This window comes from Myripristis murdjan, chromosome 15 (assembly GCF_902150065.1).
Source record: "Myripristis murdjan chromosome 15, fMyrMur1.1, whole genome shotgun sequence".
NCBI classification, from domain to species: Eukaryota; Metazoa; Chordata; class Actinopteri; order Holocentriformes; family Holocentridae; genus Myripristis; species Myripristis murdjan.
In genome coordinates this window covers 2,286,610-2,304,575 of record NC_043994.1, presented here as the reverse complement: position 1 = coordinate 2,304,575, position 17,966 = coordinate 2,286,610, and the positions used below count along the sequence as shown (strand labels likewise).

At 41.0% G+C, this 17,966-nt stretch overlaps 1 protein-coding gene across 10 annotated transcripts in view; it reads left to right on the top strand.

Annotated features, from left to right (window-relative positions):
- birc6 (baculoviral IAP repeat containing 6) overlaps window positions 1–17,966 on the top strand; it is a 165,490-nt gene that overhangs the window by 41,560 nt on the left and 105,964 nt on the right. For 2 of the 10 annotated variants that reach the window (XM_030070855.1, XM_030070847.1), the window contains exons 29-47: window positions 483–835; window positions 1,681–1,900; window positions 2,541–2,677; window positions 3,339–3,476; window positions 3,842–3,969; window positions 4,278–4,409; window positions 4,977–5,192; window positions 5,786–5,969; window positions 7,621–7,824; window positions 8,609–8,742; window positions 10,386–10,539; window positions 12,003–12,119; window positions 12,761–12,945; window positions 13,240–13,263; window positions 14,414–14,540; window positions 14,745–14,855; window positions 14,958–15,216; window positions 15,985–16,556; window positions 17,577–17,752. In XM_030070855.1, coding sequence (XP_029926715.1) covers window positions 483–835; window positions 1,681–1,900; window positions 2,541–2,677; window positions 3,339–3,476; window positions 3,842–3,969; window positions 4,278–4,409; window positions 4,977–5,192; window positions 5,786–5,969; window positions 7,621–7,824; window positions 8,609–8,742; window positions 10,386–10,539; window positions 12,003–12,119; window positions 12,761–12,945; window positions 13,240–13,263; window positions 14,414–14,540; window positions 14,745–14,855; window positions 14,958–15,216; window positions 15,985–16,556; window positions 17,577–17,752 — 3,571 coding nt within the window. The remainder of the gene's footprint in view (window positions 1–482; window positions 836–1,680; window positions 1,901–2,540; window positions 2,678–3,338; window positions 3,477–3,841; window positions 3,970–4,277; window positions 4,410–4,976; window positions 5,193–5,785; window positions 5,970–7,620; window positions 7,825–8,608; window positions 8,743–10,385; window positions 10,540–12,002; window positions 12,120–12,760; window positions 12,946–13,239; window positions 13,264–14,413; window positions 14,541–14,744; window positions 14,856–14,957; window positions 15,217–15,984; window positions 16,557–17,576; window positions 17,753–17,966) is intronic. The other 8 variants (XM_030070857.1, XM_030070854.1, XM_030070856.1 and 5 more) reach the window with 6 other exon arrangements.

The window sequence follows — 17,966 nt, the reverse complement described above, 5'->3', positions numbered from 1 at the left end:
TGTTTTGCTCCTTCAGGTAGGTCCAGGTTGATATGGCCAGAATCACATACTCGGATATCAGTATTGTGATGACATTGTAGGGGATTACTATTAGTTCTTGTAAAAAATATTTAGACAGTGGGACTTTTTATAAATCATCATTAGTTATGTCAGTATGGTGACCTCATAGGTAGAGGCCAATAATAGAACAGGTACAGCAGTCCCATAATTTCAGAAAACTGTATCTCTTTACTGTAATGTAGTCTTTAAAACCAGGAAAATACAACACTGTTGCCATATGACGATATTACGATACCCAAAATCCCAGATGATATTTAGTCTTATATCATGATATCAATATAATATTGATATTTTGCTCAGCTGGATTTTTCACAGGTTGTTTGATTGTCCAGGAAATTAATCATGAAATGCAAGTCAGAGTAAATGGAGTACAGTGGCTCCTCTACACCTTTTCATTGCCTGCTCTCTACCTGCTTCACCAGGTACAATCTAGCTTGCCACCGACTTGAAACCCTTCTCCAGAACATCGACCTGCCGCCACTCAACAGCGCCAACAATGCCCAGTACTTCCTGCGCAAGCCTGACAAGGCAGTGGAAGAGGACCAGCGTGTCTTCTCGGCCTATCAGGACTGCATTCAGCTGCAGCTACAGCTTAACCTGGCCCACCATGCCGTCCAGAGGCTCCGCGTGTCACTGGGTGCTGGCCGTAAGGCGCTTCCTGACGCTGGAGCTCCAGAGGCCCGGGAGCTGATCCACAACTCCTCCACAGAGCAGCTGAGGACCGTCATCCGCTACCTGCTGGACACACTGCTGAGCCTGCTGCACTCTAACAATGGTGAGCAGCTCACTGGACACACAGCATGTGTTTGTGTTATGTGCATGGTGAATATGATTGTGTTAATGTTTGGATCTGACCGTGTGTTCTAGGTAGTGTGAAAGGGCATGTCTGCATTAATGCTGTCTCCAGCTTTGAAATTTTCAACTGGCAAATCATGTACTCAACATAGCTACTATAGCCAGCCAGCACAGCAACAATGTGTTCACGCTTGATCGTTATAAGCGTAAATACAAGCTTCCCACTTGGAAAAATTGTTCACATCTTCTCTTTATTTGGATTTACGACTTGGAAACCTGTAATTTGGTCCTTCCACATGATTTCTCCTACATGCCATCAACATGGAAGATTTTGACAAGTCATAATGTTTGTTACAGGTCCCTAGACCATCTATGTAAGCTTGTAAACACTTTTCAACATATTTATTCAGTTTATTCATATTATAGGCTCATATTAGCTTTAGGGTTTGCTATTAACCAGTCATTCAGTGTTGTTAAGTGTAACAATACTGCAACAATGTGATTGTCAGTATGAGTTGTCAACACAGTATAATTATGTAGTAGTAACAGAATAGTTCACTTGCCAGTCAATAGTTTGTATGTCCACATAACAGACAGCAAGTTAGCCAGTGCAGCTCCAGGTCATCAACAGACGACTTTTCACCCACTACTGCTGTTTTTCCCAGTTTCATGCAGTAGATACTACCGATATGAAACATATGTTGGAACCTTGCCATTTATGGTGGGGTTTGGTTTATTTGTTTGTTTTTCATGTGTATTAATTTTTTCATGCTCTATTCCCCCTCCTCCTCCATCCTTCATCTTGTTGCTCTATTTTTTCTCCAGGCCACTCAGTGCCCTCAGTACTCCAGAGTACATTCCATGCCCAGGCTTGTGAGGAGCTCTTTAAGCACCTTTGCATCAGTGGGACACCAAAGATCCGCCTGCATGCCGGCTTGCTGTTGGTGCAGCTTTGTGGAGGCGAGCGCTGGTGGGGTCAGTTCCTCTCTAATGTCCTGCAGGAGCTCTACAACTCTGAACAGCTGCTCATCTTCCCCCAGGACAGGTGGGCATTTACACTTGCTTTAATGATCAGTTTTTAGATGTTGTTTTGGCTCTTATTTGCTATTTTACAAGATTTGTAATTTATTAGTACACTTACTGTTCTAATAAAATTACTTCTGTGACTTGATCACTGGACTTTTTTGAAAGACATCAGTTCTCAGTGGGGAGAGTAAAATATCATGAGCTGAGGTGTTGGCCTAGTGTGTCTCCTTTCTGCTGGTCTAGGATCAGATTTTCATATCTTCTTCATTATGATATAATATGCTAAAGTGATCTGAGATCAGCACATAATTTGGTGTCTTGTTCCCCTGATATGGGCTGATCTGGGTTTTATAGTATTTATTGAATTGGATTTTTAAGTAATGCAAAATTAAAGTAATTAGTAATGACTTACTTTTTAGATTCAGTAATTAGTAATGTGATTACAGTTTATGATGTATAGAAATTAATGACTGTCTTTACCTGTTTATGGTTTTGAGTAACTCACCCAACGCTATTCACCACCATATGGACTTGGTAACATCTAGACTACTATACAACCCAACCCTACCAAAGTTCATTTCTGCTTTAGGCTAAAGTCTAGAAAGTGATGGAATCTGCTGGTGCTAACCTCTTTATTTTCAATGTCTCTCTTATCCAAGGGTTTTCATGCTCCTGTCCTGCATTGGACAAAGATCCCTGAGCAACAGTGGTGTTTTAGAGGGCCTTCTAAACCTCCTGGACAGCCTGTTGTCCCCACTACAACAACCACTTGTTGCCACCCAGCGCCGCACTGAAGGTGAAGATGGTATCTGCTTTGAAAAGGCACTGGATAGCTGTCTAGACTGCTGGCTGGCAGGCCATCTAAAAGCTACTTTGCTAATATAGCAAACCCGGTTAGCAGCACAGTGGACTCTAACCTAATTCAGCTTAAACCACTATGCTTTATACACCAAAGGAGCAGGAGCCTTAAATTATAACAACCTTGGGATCAAATGGTTAGCCCGAGACCACATGGCTAGTGTCTCAGATTTTGTCCTACTGACCTTGGCTGGGGATTTTTCTAGGAGACAGATATCTAAAAAACAGTGTGGCCCAGATTTTATTCAAAAATATAGCAGCCTTATACTAGCTTTAGAGATTTTGGACAAAGTTGGACAAAGTGGAAGTTGTTTGTTGAGAATATTCCCTAGTGCTTCAGCTGTATACACCCAAAGGGATTTGACAGCAGTACATTAGTTATACAACTGTTATACCGTGCGGATAGAGATTTTGATTTACTCCCAAATTTTGAAATGACATTTCAACAGCTAATGGAAAAATTCTTTGACATAGTTGAAAACTTATGTTTTGGCTTGCTGACCCAATTGTATTTCTTTAAACATGCCTGAAGCATTGTGATTTGGTTTAATCAGCTTCAGTAACCATTGGCAAGAGTGCTAAGTCACTTTGTCTCATAGGTGTACTGGACATCCCCATGATCAGCTGGGTGGTGATGCTGGTTTCCAGACTATTGGACTATGTGGCCAGCATAGAAGACGAGGCCTCAGGTGGAAAGAAACACCTTGGCGGGAAGGATCGGGAGAGGACCTTCACAGGTACCAAATGACAAATGTCAGAAGTCTGTTCTGATGTTAACATACATCATTTGAAACTTTTTTCAACAAGAATTTTGTTTGTCCCCATATACTTTTTGTGAAGTGCAAAGTGTTATGCTGGAAATTTTATATACAATTCAATTATTTATTTATTTATTTATTTATTTATTTATTTATTTGTCAGTGGGACACTTTTGTCCCCTTACTTTGCATTTCTAGGTGCATGTTCCCGACTTCAGTATTTTTGTCCCAGAACCAACTGCCTTCATCTGAGTTTGTGTGCAAGTGAATGTGTTTAGCTTGTCTACCAAAAGCTGTGAACTGATGAGTCTTTTTCCCATTTGTCCTACCCCCATTACATGAAGGCAATCAGTGGAGCTTTATTAATAATAGCCTTCAGTCTCAGAACTCCAGCAGATCAACCAAAGGCAACAGCAGTTTGGACCGACTTTACTCCCGCAAGATTCGCAAGCAGCTTGTCCACCACAAGCAGGTAAATGTGTCTCATTCCAACACCAGGAATTACTTTCAGATAGGTTTTTTTTTTTTTAAAAGAGTGCCTTAGTAAGTTACTTAACTTGAGTTTATGAATGTGTACATACAAGCCAGAATGCCGGAATGTTGGATTTTTGCAAAATATCCGGCATCAAAAACCTCTGACAAAGCTATTTGCCGAAGACTAATTGTTTTTCACCGCTGTTGGAATTACTTGGGTCTCTCATAAAGTTGATGCTTTAAATGGGTTGTATTGGAGTGAGGGCTTTGGCAGTGCCTGCATTTATCATACCCTTTTTATTGCAGCAGTTAAATCTATTAAAAGCAAAACAGAAGGCTTTGGTGGAGCAGATCGAGAAGGAGAAGATCCAGAGCAACAAAGGCTCCTCTTACAAACTGCTGGTGGAGCAGGCCAAGCTCAAGCAGGCCACATCCAAGGTGAGTGTAGATCCAAGGTAGTTCATTATCAAATACCTAAAGCACTAATACAAATTTAAAGAGGGGGAAATGTTTTTTTTGCATTCATATTTTATATTCTTCATCAAACATGTCAGCGCATTACAGAAATCAGAAATCTTTATTGTTATTGTACCAAAAGCATAATGAAATTGTGTATGCTTCTCATACCTCATAGGGTTGGTGATTGATTTGGAGAAGGATCATCAAAGTTTTGCAATAACTCTTTGAAACCCAGGAGCCTGTGGATTGGACATTATTTTCAATTCAATTCTCAATTCAATTATTTGTATAGCGTCCAAAAAAAAAAAAAAAAAAAAAAAACTTCTAGCATCAAACTCTTGAACTGAATGCATAGTAGGGGACCACCTGCAATATGTTCATGGACCACTGGTTGAAATGCTATAGAATGACCATGCATGCTCATAAGTTTTGTAGTACTTGGATAGGTATTTATATTAACTGATCTACATATTAAAATACACAACAGAGTTTTTGCACCCAACTATTGATTCTCCATATCTCAGCGTATACCCTCTATCTTCACAGCACTTTAAGGATCTGATTCGTCTGCGGCGCACAGCTGAATGGCCACGCTCCACACTGGACACTGAGGCCACAACAACCAAGGAGGCCCCAGAGGTGGAGCCTCTGCCCTTCACACTGGCCCACGAGCGCTGCATCTCTGTGGTTCAGAAGCTGGCCCTCTTTCTGCTCTCCATGGACTTCACATGCCACGCTGATCTCCTTCTCTTTGTGTGCAAGGTAGAAAGCTGACTGCTTCATAGCTCTCATGCTTCTACTACAGGGCACCCATGAATTTTGTGCATGAAAATAGTTTTCTGGGCCTTAATGCACACTCATCAAACAAAATCACAAAACACTGATTTCATCTAAATGCAGAAACATGGCAAAAGGGCTCTTCTTTGAAGTGTTTTTCTTTGTGTCTGGGAATATATTGGCAACTGCTGTTTATGGGACTTATGGTGGGCGGTAGGAAAATTTTGACATATTCCCCAATCCTAGTTGCAATGTGGCCATTGTACATGCCCAGCTTCTTCAGCAGTGGTTTTATGGAGGTTTTTATTCCAACGCAACACTACAACAGCTATTTTCACTACTTTGTTCCTTGTCTCTGGTTGAAGGTGTGCTAATAAATGAAATGAGCTATGTATTTGGTTGGAATGAAAGCTTGCAGATGCACGGCTCTCAATGGTACATGAGTCAGCAGTTTGACCAGATATATGTCCAGACCTTGCATAGGTTCTGGTTCTATACCTTTTTATTCCTGCACTTGAAAATGTGAGGACGTTATCCAAGTCGATGAATAAAATGTTGGGCTTTGTTTGTCCCCTCAGGTCCTTGCCAGGATAGCCAATGCTACGCGTCCCACAATCCACCTGTGTGAGATCGTGTCTGAGCAACAGCTGGAGCGCCTGCTGCTCCTTCTAGTGGGGACAGATTTCAACAGGGGGGATATCTCATGGGGTGGTGCCTGGGCACAGTACTCCCTCACTTGCATGCTGCAGGACATCCTGGCAGGTAGGATATTTTTTGTTGATACCTTCCATGGAAGGCTCAGCTAAGATGTTCACATGTTTTCCACAGGTCACATTGCACATTTTAGCCGCTGACACCCTGTTTCAGCACCTGTTCACACCCAGCTCTGTGTTTTGGTGTACTGCAGTTACATGTGTATGGAAGGCTTAACAGGTCCAAAACACACAAAACTGATACTGAATAAGTCACTGAATATGTTGAATATGAAATATGAAAATTCCTGAGAAATGATTTCTTTAAAAAGAGTTGGATCACTGGTTGGATTTTGGTATCTGGTTTGATCAGGTTCACACTATCCAGTTAGAAGTGAAAGTCTTGTAAATAAAAGTCACATGAACTCAACTCACAAGTCGCTTGTATGTTGGACAGAGTCTTGGTAATCTGTCATGGTCACAGAGGTTTTGGTATATGAAAATAAATCTGAATTCCTGTATCTAAAGCTAAGCATGATGGACTTGTCTGCACTCTTTGATATAATTTACCTTCTGTAGTGTTCATGCCCGATAAGACAACATAGCTGTACATCCATTCAGACTGTGATTTGCTCTCACTTCATTTCATCATGCAAGGCTTCTTGAAGAGTCGGAACTGCTGGCAATCAGATGTCAGCAGCTGGGGTGTAACAGTTCAGTCATTGTATGAGTGAATTGATCTTAAATTATGCTGATTCAAATTAATTGATCACTCTAAAGAAATTGATAGAACAAATCTTGCTAATGTTGGCCTGAATCAATATAAAGTGCTTTGAATCTAATTATTTCCGATTCTTGCAAAACGACGAGGTGCAAGTTGCACAGACCCCACTTCCTGTTCCACGAGATGCTAAGCACAGCAACAACCAAAAATAGCTGCCTCTACAACAGTACAGTGGCAGAGTGGCTGTCTAACACAACGGACAGAATATTTCCAGCTCCACTGCACCTAAAGTCCAAAGTCTGGGAAGTTGTTGGGTTCTGCGAGAGAAACTGCAGCCTAGACACACGTTGTGCAGAATGTAAGATTTACGAAATGGAAAATAAGTACTGCGGAAACACAAAAAAATCAACACCTAGCTGCCAGTTCTTTAGTGAAAAGTTAGATAGACATCCCAAACATATGACGACTTCACTTTTTGTAAGAGGTGATAGGATCGTTCTGTGAGGTTGAGTGGCATCACAACTGACTGCTAGACATGCTGCTCAGCAATGGGATATTGTGCGATTGGATTACTGCCCATTTCATTTATAAAGACTGTACCATGCATAATGTAGTTCTACAAGTGAGACCGCTAAATGAGGTGCACACTCACACTTACAACATAATTTAATTGATTTTACTTTTTAAAAGCATTGCACATGATTGAGTAAGGTGAAAAGTTTACTCAGTTGAATTGATTAAGCAAATCACTTTTTACAAAATTGAATCTAATAAATACAATAAAAATGGGTCTAGAATCAAATTGCACAAAGCAAAGATTCACAATCCTAGTCACCGGCCATGCCCTCATACTCAACACTCCAGATGTTAACTAAACCACTCCAAAGTTGCTTGACAGTGGCCACATGCGGCCACATGTGGCCACATGCGGGGTCAGTCTCAAGGCACATAACATTTGTGGTATGGTGTCTGAGAGTAAACTTCATTGTCCCCATAGGTGAGCTGCTTTCACCTGTCTCTCTGGATGTCATGGATGAGGTGGCGGCAGGTGAGGAGGCTGGGGCGTCCTCCTCGTCAGCAGGGGCTGACTCCGATGACTCCATGCCCCAGCCAGCACCCATCCCCCTGGTGGAGAGCATTGACGAGGCCCTGGCGCCTGATATCATCGCAGGTACTCCTGGTACCTCCTCTGTTTTCCAAAGTGCGTCGGTGGGCCTGTCCATAATCCACACCTTCCCAAAACACCAGACAGACTTTTTTTTTTTTTTTTTTACCATGAATCCTCACTTTTTATGACCACTGGATGCAATGCATTTGTGTTGGAAAATTGTTTTCTTCCCCTCCCCCTCCTTTTTTTCTATAGTTGCATGTTAGATTGTTTTTCTAATGCTTTATTGTTTTGCAGTAATTGTATGGCTTCCTGTGCTGAAGTTATGGTCCATTTTTATAGGATATTTTCCAGTTTTTCTAACATCTTAATTTCTGAATTGATTGTTCATATTATGTTGGTGGAGTGGGAGTTCAAACACTGTTGATTCAAAGCCTGTTGAAATGACACCGTGCAGTGTAATTGTTAATGGTAATGACATCCAAATAATTATGGGATTTTGTTATAGATCAAATATAAATATATAAACTAAATTATGCAAATACATAAATGTCACAATTTGTATATATGTAATTTTTGTTCGTTTGAACACAACCCCTTTATCTTCCTATAAATGTTAAATGTGTAATTCATACACTAATGCACTCTGTGCAATTTATCAGCCAGAATTTTTCAGCTCGACTTGTCAGGCTGTTGCTGACTGTACCAGCCAACTGATCCATTGTCTGGACTCTTGCTCACATACTGAAGGAGCCAGTGGCTTGATCAGCCTTAACACGGCCTAGTAATGTCCCAATGAAAGGCCCTTGTGAGTTTTTCTGTTTTGTTTTGTTGTGTGCTTGCTTGGCAGTATTAAAGCTGTTTTCATTATCCAAAGGTGCTCCACCTCTGTCATCTTTGGAAAAAGATAAAGACATAGACTTTGACTTGCTACAAGACCTGATGGATGTTGATATTGATCCTCTAGATATTGATTTGGAAAAAGATCCACTCGCCGCCAAAGTTTTTAAGGTATGTTGAGCATGACTTCACCTGTCTGACTCTGTTTTGCTGTATTCTTTTCTGTCTCCTTCACTGAATGGTTTCCGTGTATCGATGTTACTATCCTCCTGTACGCTGTTGATTTAGTGAGGAACACATGAGTACTGCACCAGCTCAAATGAGCACAGCAGGTCAATAATGTCAGCATACTAGATGAAATAGACATCTGAAGCATTCAAAGTTTCACAGAACTATAAATTCTTCGCCCGGAAACCGCCCTTCAGCCCAACTGCTCCCAAAGCAACTTGTCCAGACTAGCCCACGGCCTAACTATTGCAATTATCAAATAGTTTCAAAGTTTAAAAGCAACCATTCACCCATATTTTGAAGAAGGTCACTGTCATTTTTAATGTTATACCAAGATGATATAAAAAACACTGATTACTACAAGTCGAACTCAAAGCTCGGCTGTGTTTGTCACAGGCAACTGTTTAAGCAAGATCTCACAGAGGCCTCAAGGAGCATTACATCCTGCTCAATGCTATGCGATGCCACGTTAGAGCATTCTGACACTTACCTTGTTTTGTCTGATTGGATCGAACTCTGGTGCATTTATCATCTTGGTGCAGTTCATGTGAAACCAGCAATCGTACTTGGGTGTGGACCAAAGCTCAATTCAGTTCAATGATATTGTCTACTATTTGTGTACACGCAGGTAGAACTCTTATCTTTGGGCATGTCTGGCAAAAGTCTATTCTATTAGAAATAAAAGATCAAAAGGATGAAAGAGAAAAGTATGGACTCGAAACCAAACTGAGCAAATAAACAATGCAGCAAAGTGTCAGCTATTCCACTGATTTGAACCACATTAAGTGGACTGTAGGTGTGAAAATACTCTCGGCGGTCTGCAAGCTATTCAATAGGTGTTAGCCAGCTAAATTGAAGTAACAATGGAACTAATGTTGAAAATAAAAATGGGAAAGATGAAGAGGATTCTTGTTCTTTAAGAAGAGGACAAGAAGCTCAGTTAGTTTCTTTATCTTCCTGCAATCCTGTCACTTCTGGCTTACTTTGGCACTCTGGCCCCTAGAGTTATTTTATATCAAAAAGACAGAGACTGTGCTGTGCCTCGGCCATCAGCTGTAGTCTGTGTGGTGGCTCAATGACAGCTTTTAGTGCAGCTTTTACATGCAACCATTCACCCAGGGCTAGGCGACATGGACAAAGTCTAATATCATGATATCAATACCTCTATTGAAATTGTGGCAACATTGAAGGGATGTCTGTTGGTTCTTTCATAAGACAATCACACACAAGAGATGTTGAGAAACAGTCATTAGTAATGGGGATATGATGACCAAGCAGGTAAATACAAATAACAGAAGAGCTGCAACGGACTCAACAAGTTGCACCCCTTTAATGCAGCCTTTAAAACCAGGAAAAGACAGTAGCACAATATTACAGTATCCAAAATCCTTGCAGATGTCTAGTCATATATCATAATATCAATGTAATACCCAGCCCTAATTCAAATAAAAGGTCCTCTAACAGTAGTTTCTTGGGTCTGTTTTCAAACTAACATGGCATAAGTTTGTTTGTGAAAACCAATGTACAGACTATGTTGAAAACAGAATGACTGCATTCCTCTCTTTGTCTGTCTTGTGTGTTTGCAGCCTATAAGCAGCACCTGGTATGATTACTGGGGTGCTGACTATGGCACATACGGATACAACCCTTACATAGGCGGGGTTGGTATCCCAGTGTCAAAACCTCCAGCTGCTGCCGAAAAGCCTGGCTCGCAGGGTCTGTCAGTGTCCGTGTCACAAGGTGAGCAGAAGAAGAATTTTCTATAAACGATTACCTTTTTTTTCCTCTGTATGTTTGACCTCTCTTACTGAACATTTTATTCCTAATGATGTTGGCATGGTGCCTTTGACCTTGAAACACTGTCTGGAGTCAAAATGCGCCGTACATGATTAATGTGCAGACTCTGTTCTTTTTAACCAGGAACTGATTTCACTGTATTAGGTATACAAAATTGTGTTTGGCAAGATTTTTTAATATTAAAACACACCCAACTTCTCAGCCTAAATCACAAAGAGGGACTGCAACACAAAATAGTGCTCTGTCCAATGTAGTGGAGATGATGTGGATTTGTTTGTTTTTGGTTTTTGGTTTTTGGTTTGTTGTTACCCAAAGTAGATTTTTAAGTATGGACACCAGTGGAAATTGTTACATGCATGCAATAATGAATAGAGTCCTACCAGCAAAGCTCTAGACACCAGCAAGTGAATCTTGTCATATGCTTTAGTGTTGTTCTTCCATTCTGTTCTCTCGTTTTTAATTTGAACTGATAATCGTTCCAGTTCAGTATGATTTTTCATCATGTTCAAACAAATGTGAACTTCACGCATAAAGTTACAACCTTATTGGGCACTGAAATTCTTAAATTCAAACAGGCACCTCTCTCCTCCCATTTGGGTCTGCAAACATGCTAAATTTTGCAGCCTTATGCACAATTATTTTGCAGTCTGTCGGTAATTTTCATATTCAAAATTCAAAGAAACTACTTGTTTCTTTGAACGATTTTGATGCTTGCTTACCAAACAAAACAAAACAAAATTGTTACTCTGTATCCACTCACAAAGCAAAATGATTGGCTGTTTGCTGTGCATCCTGCTAGCTAGTTAACAATTAGGTATCCCACTTAACATGGCTTAACGGAGAAGTTTGAATTTCTTAATTTTTGAGGAAAACCTCTTGGCTGAATTAATGGAGCAGTACAGCCAAATTGTATATGACAAAAAATTTAACAATAACATCAACAACAGCGCTGTCAGAGAAAAATAGACTCCCTTGATACTGAAGGAACTCAATCATTTGTTCAGTCCATCTCAGAAATACAGCCATTTCAAGTTTTGATGCAACAAGATCAAATTTAAAATAGGTTTAGAGTAAAAGATAGACTGAGATTTAAAAAGAGCTTTAAATGTAATACTTAATTTTAAGACAGTTTTTACAACAGAATTTAATAGTAAACGATGATTTCATCTTTATAATTAATCCTTGTTGGCGCAACCCAGCTTTAGAGACGTGTTAACTTTGCAAATGTAGTTTACTGATTGGGGTAACTGGTTTATCACTATGTGAGAATCCAAAACAACATTGTTTAGCAAAATTGTAGCTTGAAGCTGTAAGCAGGTAAAATGCAGAGACTGCATTTGGGTTTTGGATTTGCAAAACAGAGGAAAACCCTGGTTACCATCTAACTTTTACGTTTTGCTTCATAGCACTGGACGCTCGCCTCGAAGTGGGCCTGGAGCAACAGGCTGAGCTGATGCTCAAAATGATGGCCACCCTCCAGGCTGACTCCATTCTACAGGCCCTCACCTCCACTTCACCTACAGGTATCCATTAACTAGACTATCCTGGGATGTGATCAGGAGCACAGAGAACAGCAGAGAAATAGCGGGGAGCTGTTTTTCCCACAAAACCCACATAATCAAGGTTGTGGACTGAGTCTTATGCAGAAACACTGCATTGACCTAACTTAAAGGACCATACCAGTGATTTAGCATGTTTAGTAAAATATCTCCAAAATGTATATTTTCAATCTTTTTCCAAAAGCAAGCAGTCGTATTGTAGAACTCCAATATCATTTCTCCTCCTTTATCCAGCCATTGGTTTCCATTGATTCTACTGTGACATGAAAATGAAACTTCAGACTTTCTTCACACCACTAGCTCTTTCCTGAATACGTTTTTTGGGCATAAAGCTTCGGTAGCAATAATTTGATGGTATTTGAAGCTGAGGTGGAAGGGTGGTCTATGTTGACAGCGGCAGTGGGTTAATTATGTGGTGTGTGTGAGTGACTGAGTGCAACAGAGGGAGTCAGTTAGTGCACACAGTCAAACACACTGGCTGTGTAAGCATCCAATTTGCAGTATACCCATCATAAAAAGTTTTCTTACTGTACTGTTTTATAGTCCTCTAGCACAAGCAGGTTAATAGACAAACAGGAAGTCAACCTTTCTTCTTTGTGCCTCAGTCTCGTCTCCACCTGCCTTCCCAGTGACCCAGGCCTCTAATGGGACTGATGACTCCTTGTTGAGGGGGCTACATGGAGGCGGCTCCCCTCCAGGCAGTACCCTGATGGTCCAGGCCTCCTCCATTCCCATGCTGAGCGCCTGCTTCAACAAGCTTTTCTCCATGCTCCAGGTCCACCATGTCCAGGTCAGCACATGCTTTATTTATCTATAAAACGAAAATATCAGGTGGCACCATAAGATTCAAATAGTCTTTAGCTCAGCACGGTTTCAGGACTTTTAAACATACCAGTGTGTACTGTATGTCTGCCACATTACACCAAATACCTTATATTACATAGACTGAACATACATACATACACACACACACACACACCAGAAACAGAATTAATTGTCCTTAGTCCATATTACTTGAATATCAACTTCAATGATGTGTTATGGCATATCACTCTGTTCCTGTCCACCCGTTTCCTCTCCACAGCTTGGTATTTGGGAAACAGTGGAGGTAATGTATTGTAACCCCACTCCCCCACCCCATAACGTGTGTGTTCATGTGTTTGTGCTGCCATGGGACCCTTACACCTTTGCTTTTTTTTTTTTTTTCAGAATTGTCTGTACTGCGGAGTTAGTGATAGTGATAGTTTGTAGATATAAAGTCTATGATGTTGGCATAATAACTTGAAATAAAATGCAGCTTTGTAATGCTCAAGAAAGGGACATTTTTAGCATTTTTAGCATAACACAAGATCCCTGCAGTCCAAAAAGAAATATCTGCCAAAATAGTTTAACTTGTAGTAGGCAACAGTAGCATTAGCTACTTGCACACCTCATCGAAAATGCAACTGCATAGAGTAACACAAGACTACAAGCTTCCATGTTTTGCAAGATGATTTCCACTGAATGAAGACAACATGAACTGAACCAAGGGCATTTGAAAATCTATTCTGATGTTGAGTGGCTCATCCCACAAATTAGACAGACTGTTAGATACCACTAAATTCATGCAGCAAAACAAGACAAAATATCACTTTAGATGCTGCTACTGTCTCCAAGAGTGAACTCTCTCTGTTTCATAAAATGTAAACGTAATTGCTTCCTTTTTTTTGTACTCGGTACAGAATTTTTAAAATCTACAAATGCTCATACCATGATATAGCTATGGAGACTCTTCAAAGTATAAATATAATTTTGCCTTGTTGCAGCAGCCTGGGTCCAATTCTAGCCCAGGCCTTTCGTTCCATGTCACCCCTCTCTCTTCGCCCCGTCTTTCCTGTCTCTCTCCACTGTGCCTAAGCACAAGTACAAAAAAAAGTATTAGGGCATAAAATCTAATTGAGCATCACAGTTATCCTTGTGCATGCCTCCCCATTTGAACATCTTGGACTACATTACTACGCTCTCTACACCAACAGTTGAGGTAGTGCAAATTGGCCCAAAAAAAAATTCAGTCCATTGCCAATCCCTGATTCTTATGCAGCTGCCGAGCCCTGCTCTAAACTCACCAGGATTGATAGCGTTTAAAGTGTAACTGACAACAAATTGAACTGAAAGGTTAAGACAGTATTCATTAGTAAAGTGCTGCCAGTGCACCCACATAATAAAGTAAGCCTGTGCTGGTGTGTCCCCTTGTACTGATGAGATGTTTTCTGTCTTAGCTGGAGTCCCTGCTCCAGCTGTGGTTGACCCTCAGTCTCAACTCATGTTCCGGCGGCAGTGAAGAGAGTGGATCAGACATCTTCCTGTTCAACGCCAGCCGAGTCCCCACCATCCCGCTCAACCAAGGTCAGGGCTCAACCACATTGCTTTTCGACATCTTAAAGGGATAGATTCTCCAAATGCCAACTGTTAGTGTCCTGCCTTTGAGGTGGACTTCCCTCCAGCAAACATTCTTAAAAATAAGATTCTTAATCCCCTGCTGTATATTAGCCAAATGTCAGGATTTTCATTCCTTTATTTTAAACTGTTCATTTGTGTTTCTGTCTTCAGCCTCCATCAGCAGTTTCCTAACAGTGTTGGCATGGTACCCAAACACCTCCCTGAGAACCTGGTGTCTGGTTTTGCACTCTCTCACCCTGATGACTAACATGCCAGCCTGTGGTCAGTGCTCAGCTCTTTGTATATGTCATTAGATACATTTCGGCTTTCAGTCTTTTTTATGTACCAAGTTTGTGTGTATCTAATCAATATTTGATTGTCCAGCTTCTGGCAGTGGGATGAACAGTCAAGAAAGCACTGCACAGCAGATGGTGTCTGATCCCACGCTTGTGCACGTCCTGGTGCGCTTCCTGTCTGGCAGCAGCACCCATGGGACCAGCCAGCACAGCTCTCAGGTGGGACCCACTGCCACCCAGGCCATGCAGGAGTTTCTGACCCGCCTGCAGGTCCACCTGTCGTCCACCTGCCCACAGATGTTCAGCGAGTTCTTGCTGAAACTCATGCACATCCTGTCAACTGAGAGGTACAGAACTCACAACATTTATTTTGGTTGGTTCCTTATTTATTATTATTGTTTTGTTTAATTGGTAATGTATGTTGCAAAAGGAAAATTCAGCATTTTTATACAAACAGATGAGCAATATATAACGGTGATAATCATATAGCCAACTCCTGAAAGCTTTTACATTTGTTCTAAACATCTGTTTCTGTAATAATAATAAAGATAATGATATATTTGTATATCACTTTTCAGAACAGTTAAAAAGTACTTCACCCACAGTGCATTCAGAAAGTATTCAGACCCCCTTCACTTTTTTCACTTTTATTATGTTGCAGCCTGATGCTATAATTGTTTAAATGCATTTTTTCTCTCATTAATCTACACTCAGTACCCCATAATGACAAAGTAAAGATATAATTGTAGAAATTTTTGTAAATTTATTAAGAAGAAAAAACTGAAATATCACATTGACATACGCTACTCACAAAAAGTTAGGGATATTTGGCCGCATGAAAGCACAGAGAGAACATTAAGATTATTTATTGGAGAACAGTTTGCTTTGAAGGTTTTAGATGTTTTGCTAAAATGAACTTAAATGTCTTTTATAGTGTCCAACATAAGTACTTTGTTGTATTACCTTATGTGTGTCCATATAAAGTGTCATTTTTTTTTTTTAAACAATCAACAGGAAAAGTTTCTAAAAAGTGTACTAATTTAGAAGAAGAGTAGCAGTAGTAGTACTGATGTGAGTGATCTTAATGAACTAATGGTTTATTCTGACCACCACAGGGGTCCATTCCAGTCAGGCCAGGGTCCGCTGGACGCTCAGGTGAAGCTGCTGGAATTCACCCTGGAGCAGAACTTTGAAGTGGTGTCGGTTAGCACCATCTCCTCTGTCATCGAGTCCATCACCTTCCTGGTTCACCATTACATCACCTGCTCTGATAAGGTGGTGTCACGCAGTGGCTCAGACAGCTCTGTGGGCGCCCGGGCATGTTTCGGTGGCCTCTTTGCCAACATCATCCGGCCAGGAGATGCCAAGGCTGTCTGTGGAGAGACCACACGTGACCAGCTAATGTTTGACCTTCTTAAGCTGGTCAATGTCCTGGTGCAGCTCCCTTTGTCCGGGGACAGGGAGTTCAGTGGACGTCTGCCGCCGGCTGGCAGCGGGACAGCTGATAGCAGTGTCTCAGACGAGGAGAAAGTATGTGGCAGCAAAGAGGGTATGATGGGAGGATCCATGTCCAGTCAGGGCCCAGCAGCAGGTGTGGCCGATCTGGTCCTTGCCAACCAGCAGATAATGAGCCAGATCTTGTCGGCACTAGGCCAGTGCAACAGCAGTGCCATGGCCATGATTATCGGTAAGCTCTGCATGATGCCATGATTGTCACACTGGTAATAAAGAAAGATGTCTCATACTGTTGGCCTTTTTGACCAAAAAGGAACTGGTTCTGTTCCTGTTTGCGAACTTGACTGTGAACTGATCTGAGCATTTCAACCAAAAATAAATTTGTTTGGAGTCTGAAAAGTTGGTTCCCACCTGGGACCAAAAACTAGTTGGTCCTGAAGTGGGATGTAGGATGACAAAAATGGGTGTGGATTCTTGGTTCCAGGAATCCTGAACTGGTTTCAAGAACCAGAAGTGTTTTGGTCAAGAGGGAATAACAGCAGTACATGGAAGGAGCAAAACGCCTTCAAAACAAAAATAAGCTGCAAAAATAATGTTTATTACTTTTTTAAAATAGCATACAACAAAAATACATTCACAATGACTACTTGAGAATTCTCAGAATTCATGATTCAATGGGTGTCATTAATTTTACAAATCCACATCTGTGACATGCCAAAAATCTGACCTCAGTACTAGTTGTAAATTGCCTGAGGTTTGTTGCAGTGAATGAAATTATTTTGTGGAAAATTTATTGCTTGTGTGGCCATGCATAAAAGCATCGGTTCTATGTGTAGTTGTGGTTTATCAAATGTTGAATCCATCAGTGAACCTGCTTGTCAAGTTCAGATTCTTTCTAATAAAAAAAAAAAAAAAATCATCAGAACTTTTTAAAATTTTATCATTAATCATCAGGCACTTAGTGCTTAATGGGGAGGGAGTTACCTGTGCTCTTCAGCTGCCATTTAACACCTGGACACTATTTTGAGCATTGTTCACTGAATTAAATGTGCATTGTTAGTGCTAAGCTAGTACTCATTGGCTAGAAAGATGGTGTCTAACAAGCCTTTTTCTGCCTTATCCTTTTCTTTGAAGTGCAAATCTGGAAGCTTTTTCACACTAGTGCCTGTTGGACAGAAAACAATGCAAACGGCAAGATAACATCTGTTCTAGTGATGAAGCAGCTGAGCTGATAATTCTCTCCTGATTGCAGGAGCCAGTGGTCTCCATCTGACGAAGCACGAGAACTTCCACGGTGGTCTAGATGCCATCTCAGTGGGCGACGGCCTTTTTACCATCCTCACCACCCTCAGCAAGAGGGCCACCTCGGTCCAGGTCATGTTACAGCCCATCCTCACATATATGGCCTGTGGATACATGGGTAGACAGGTGAGGAGAGGTGGAGGGACCACTATACTGTGCAGAAAAATAATCTGGGCTGGGCTTCAGCCTTTGGGTTTCTTATATTTTTTTTTAATAGTTGTTTATCCATGCGGAGTTGACTGTTCACCATGCTCTTTTTCAGCAACAGCCTGCTTCAGTTTTATACACTTGGTAAAGACTTGCACCTGGCAGTTACTCTGCTGTTGGCCAATGAGCAGCT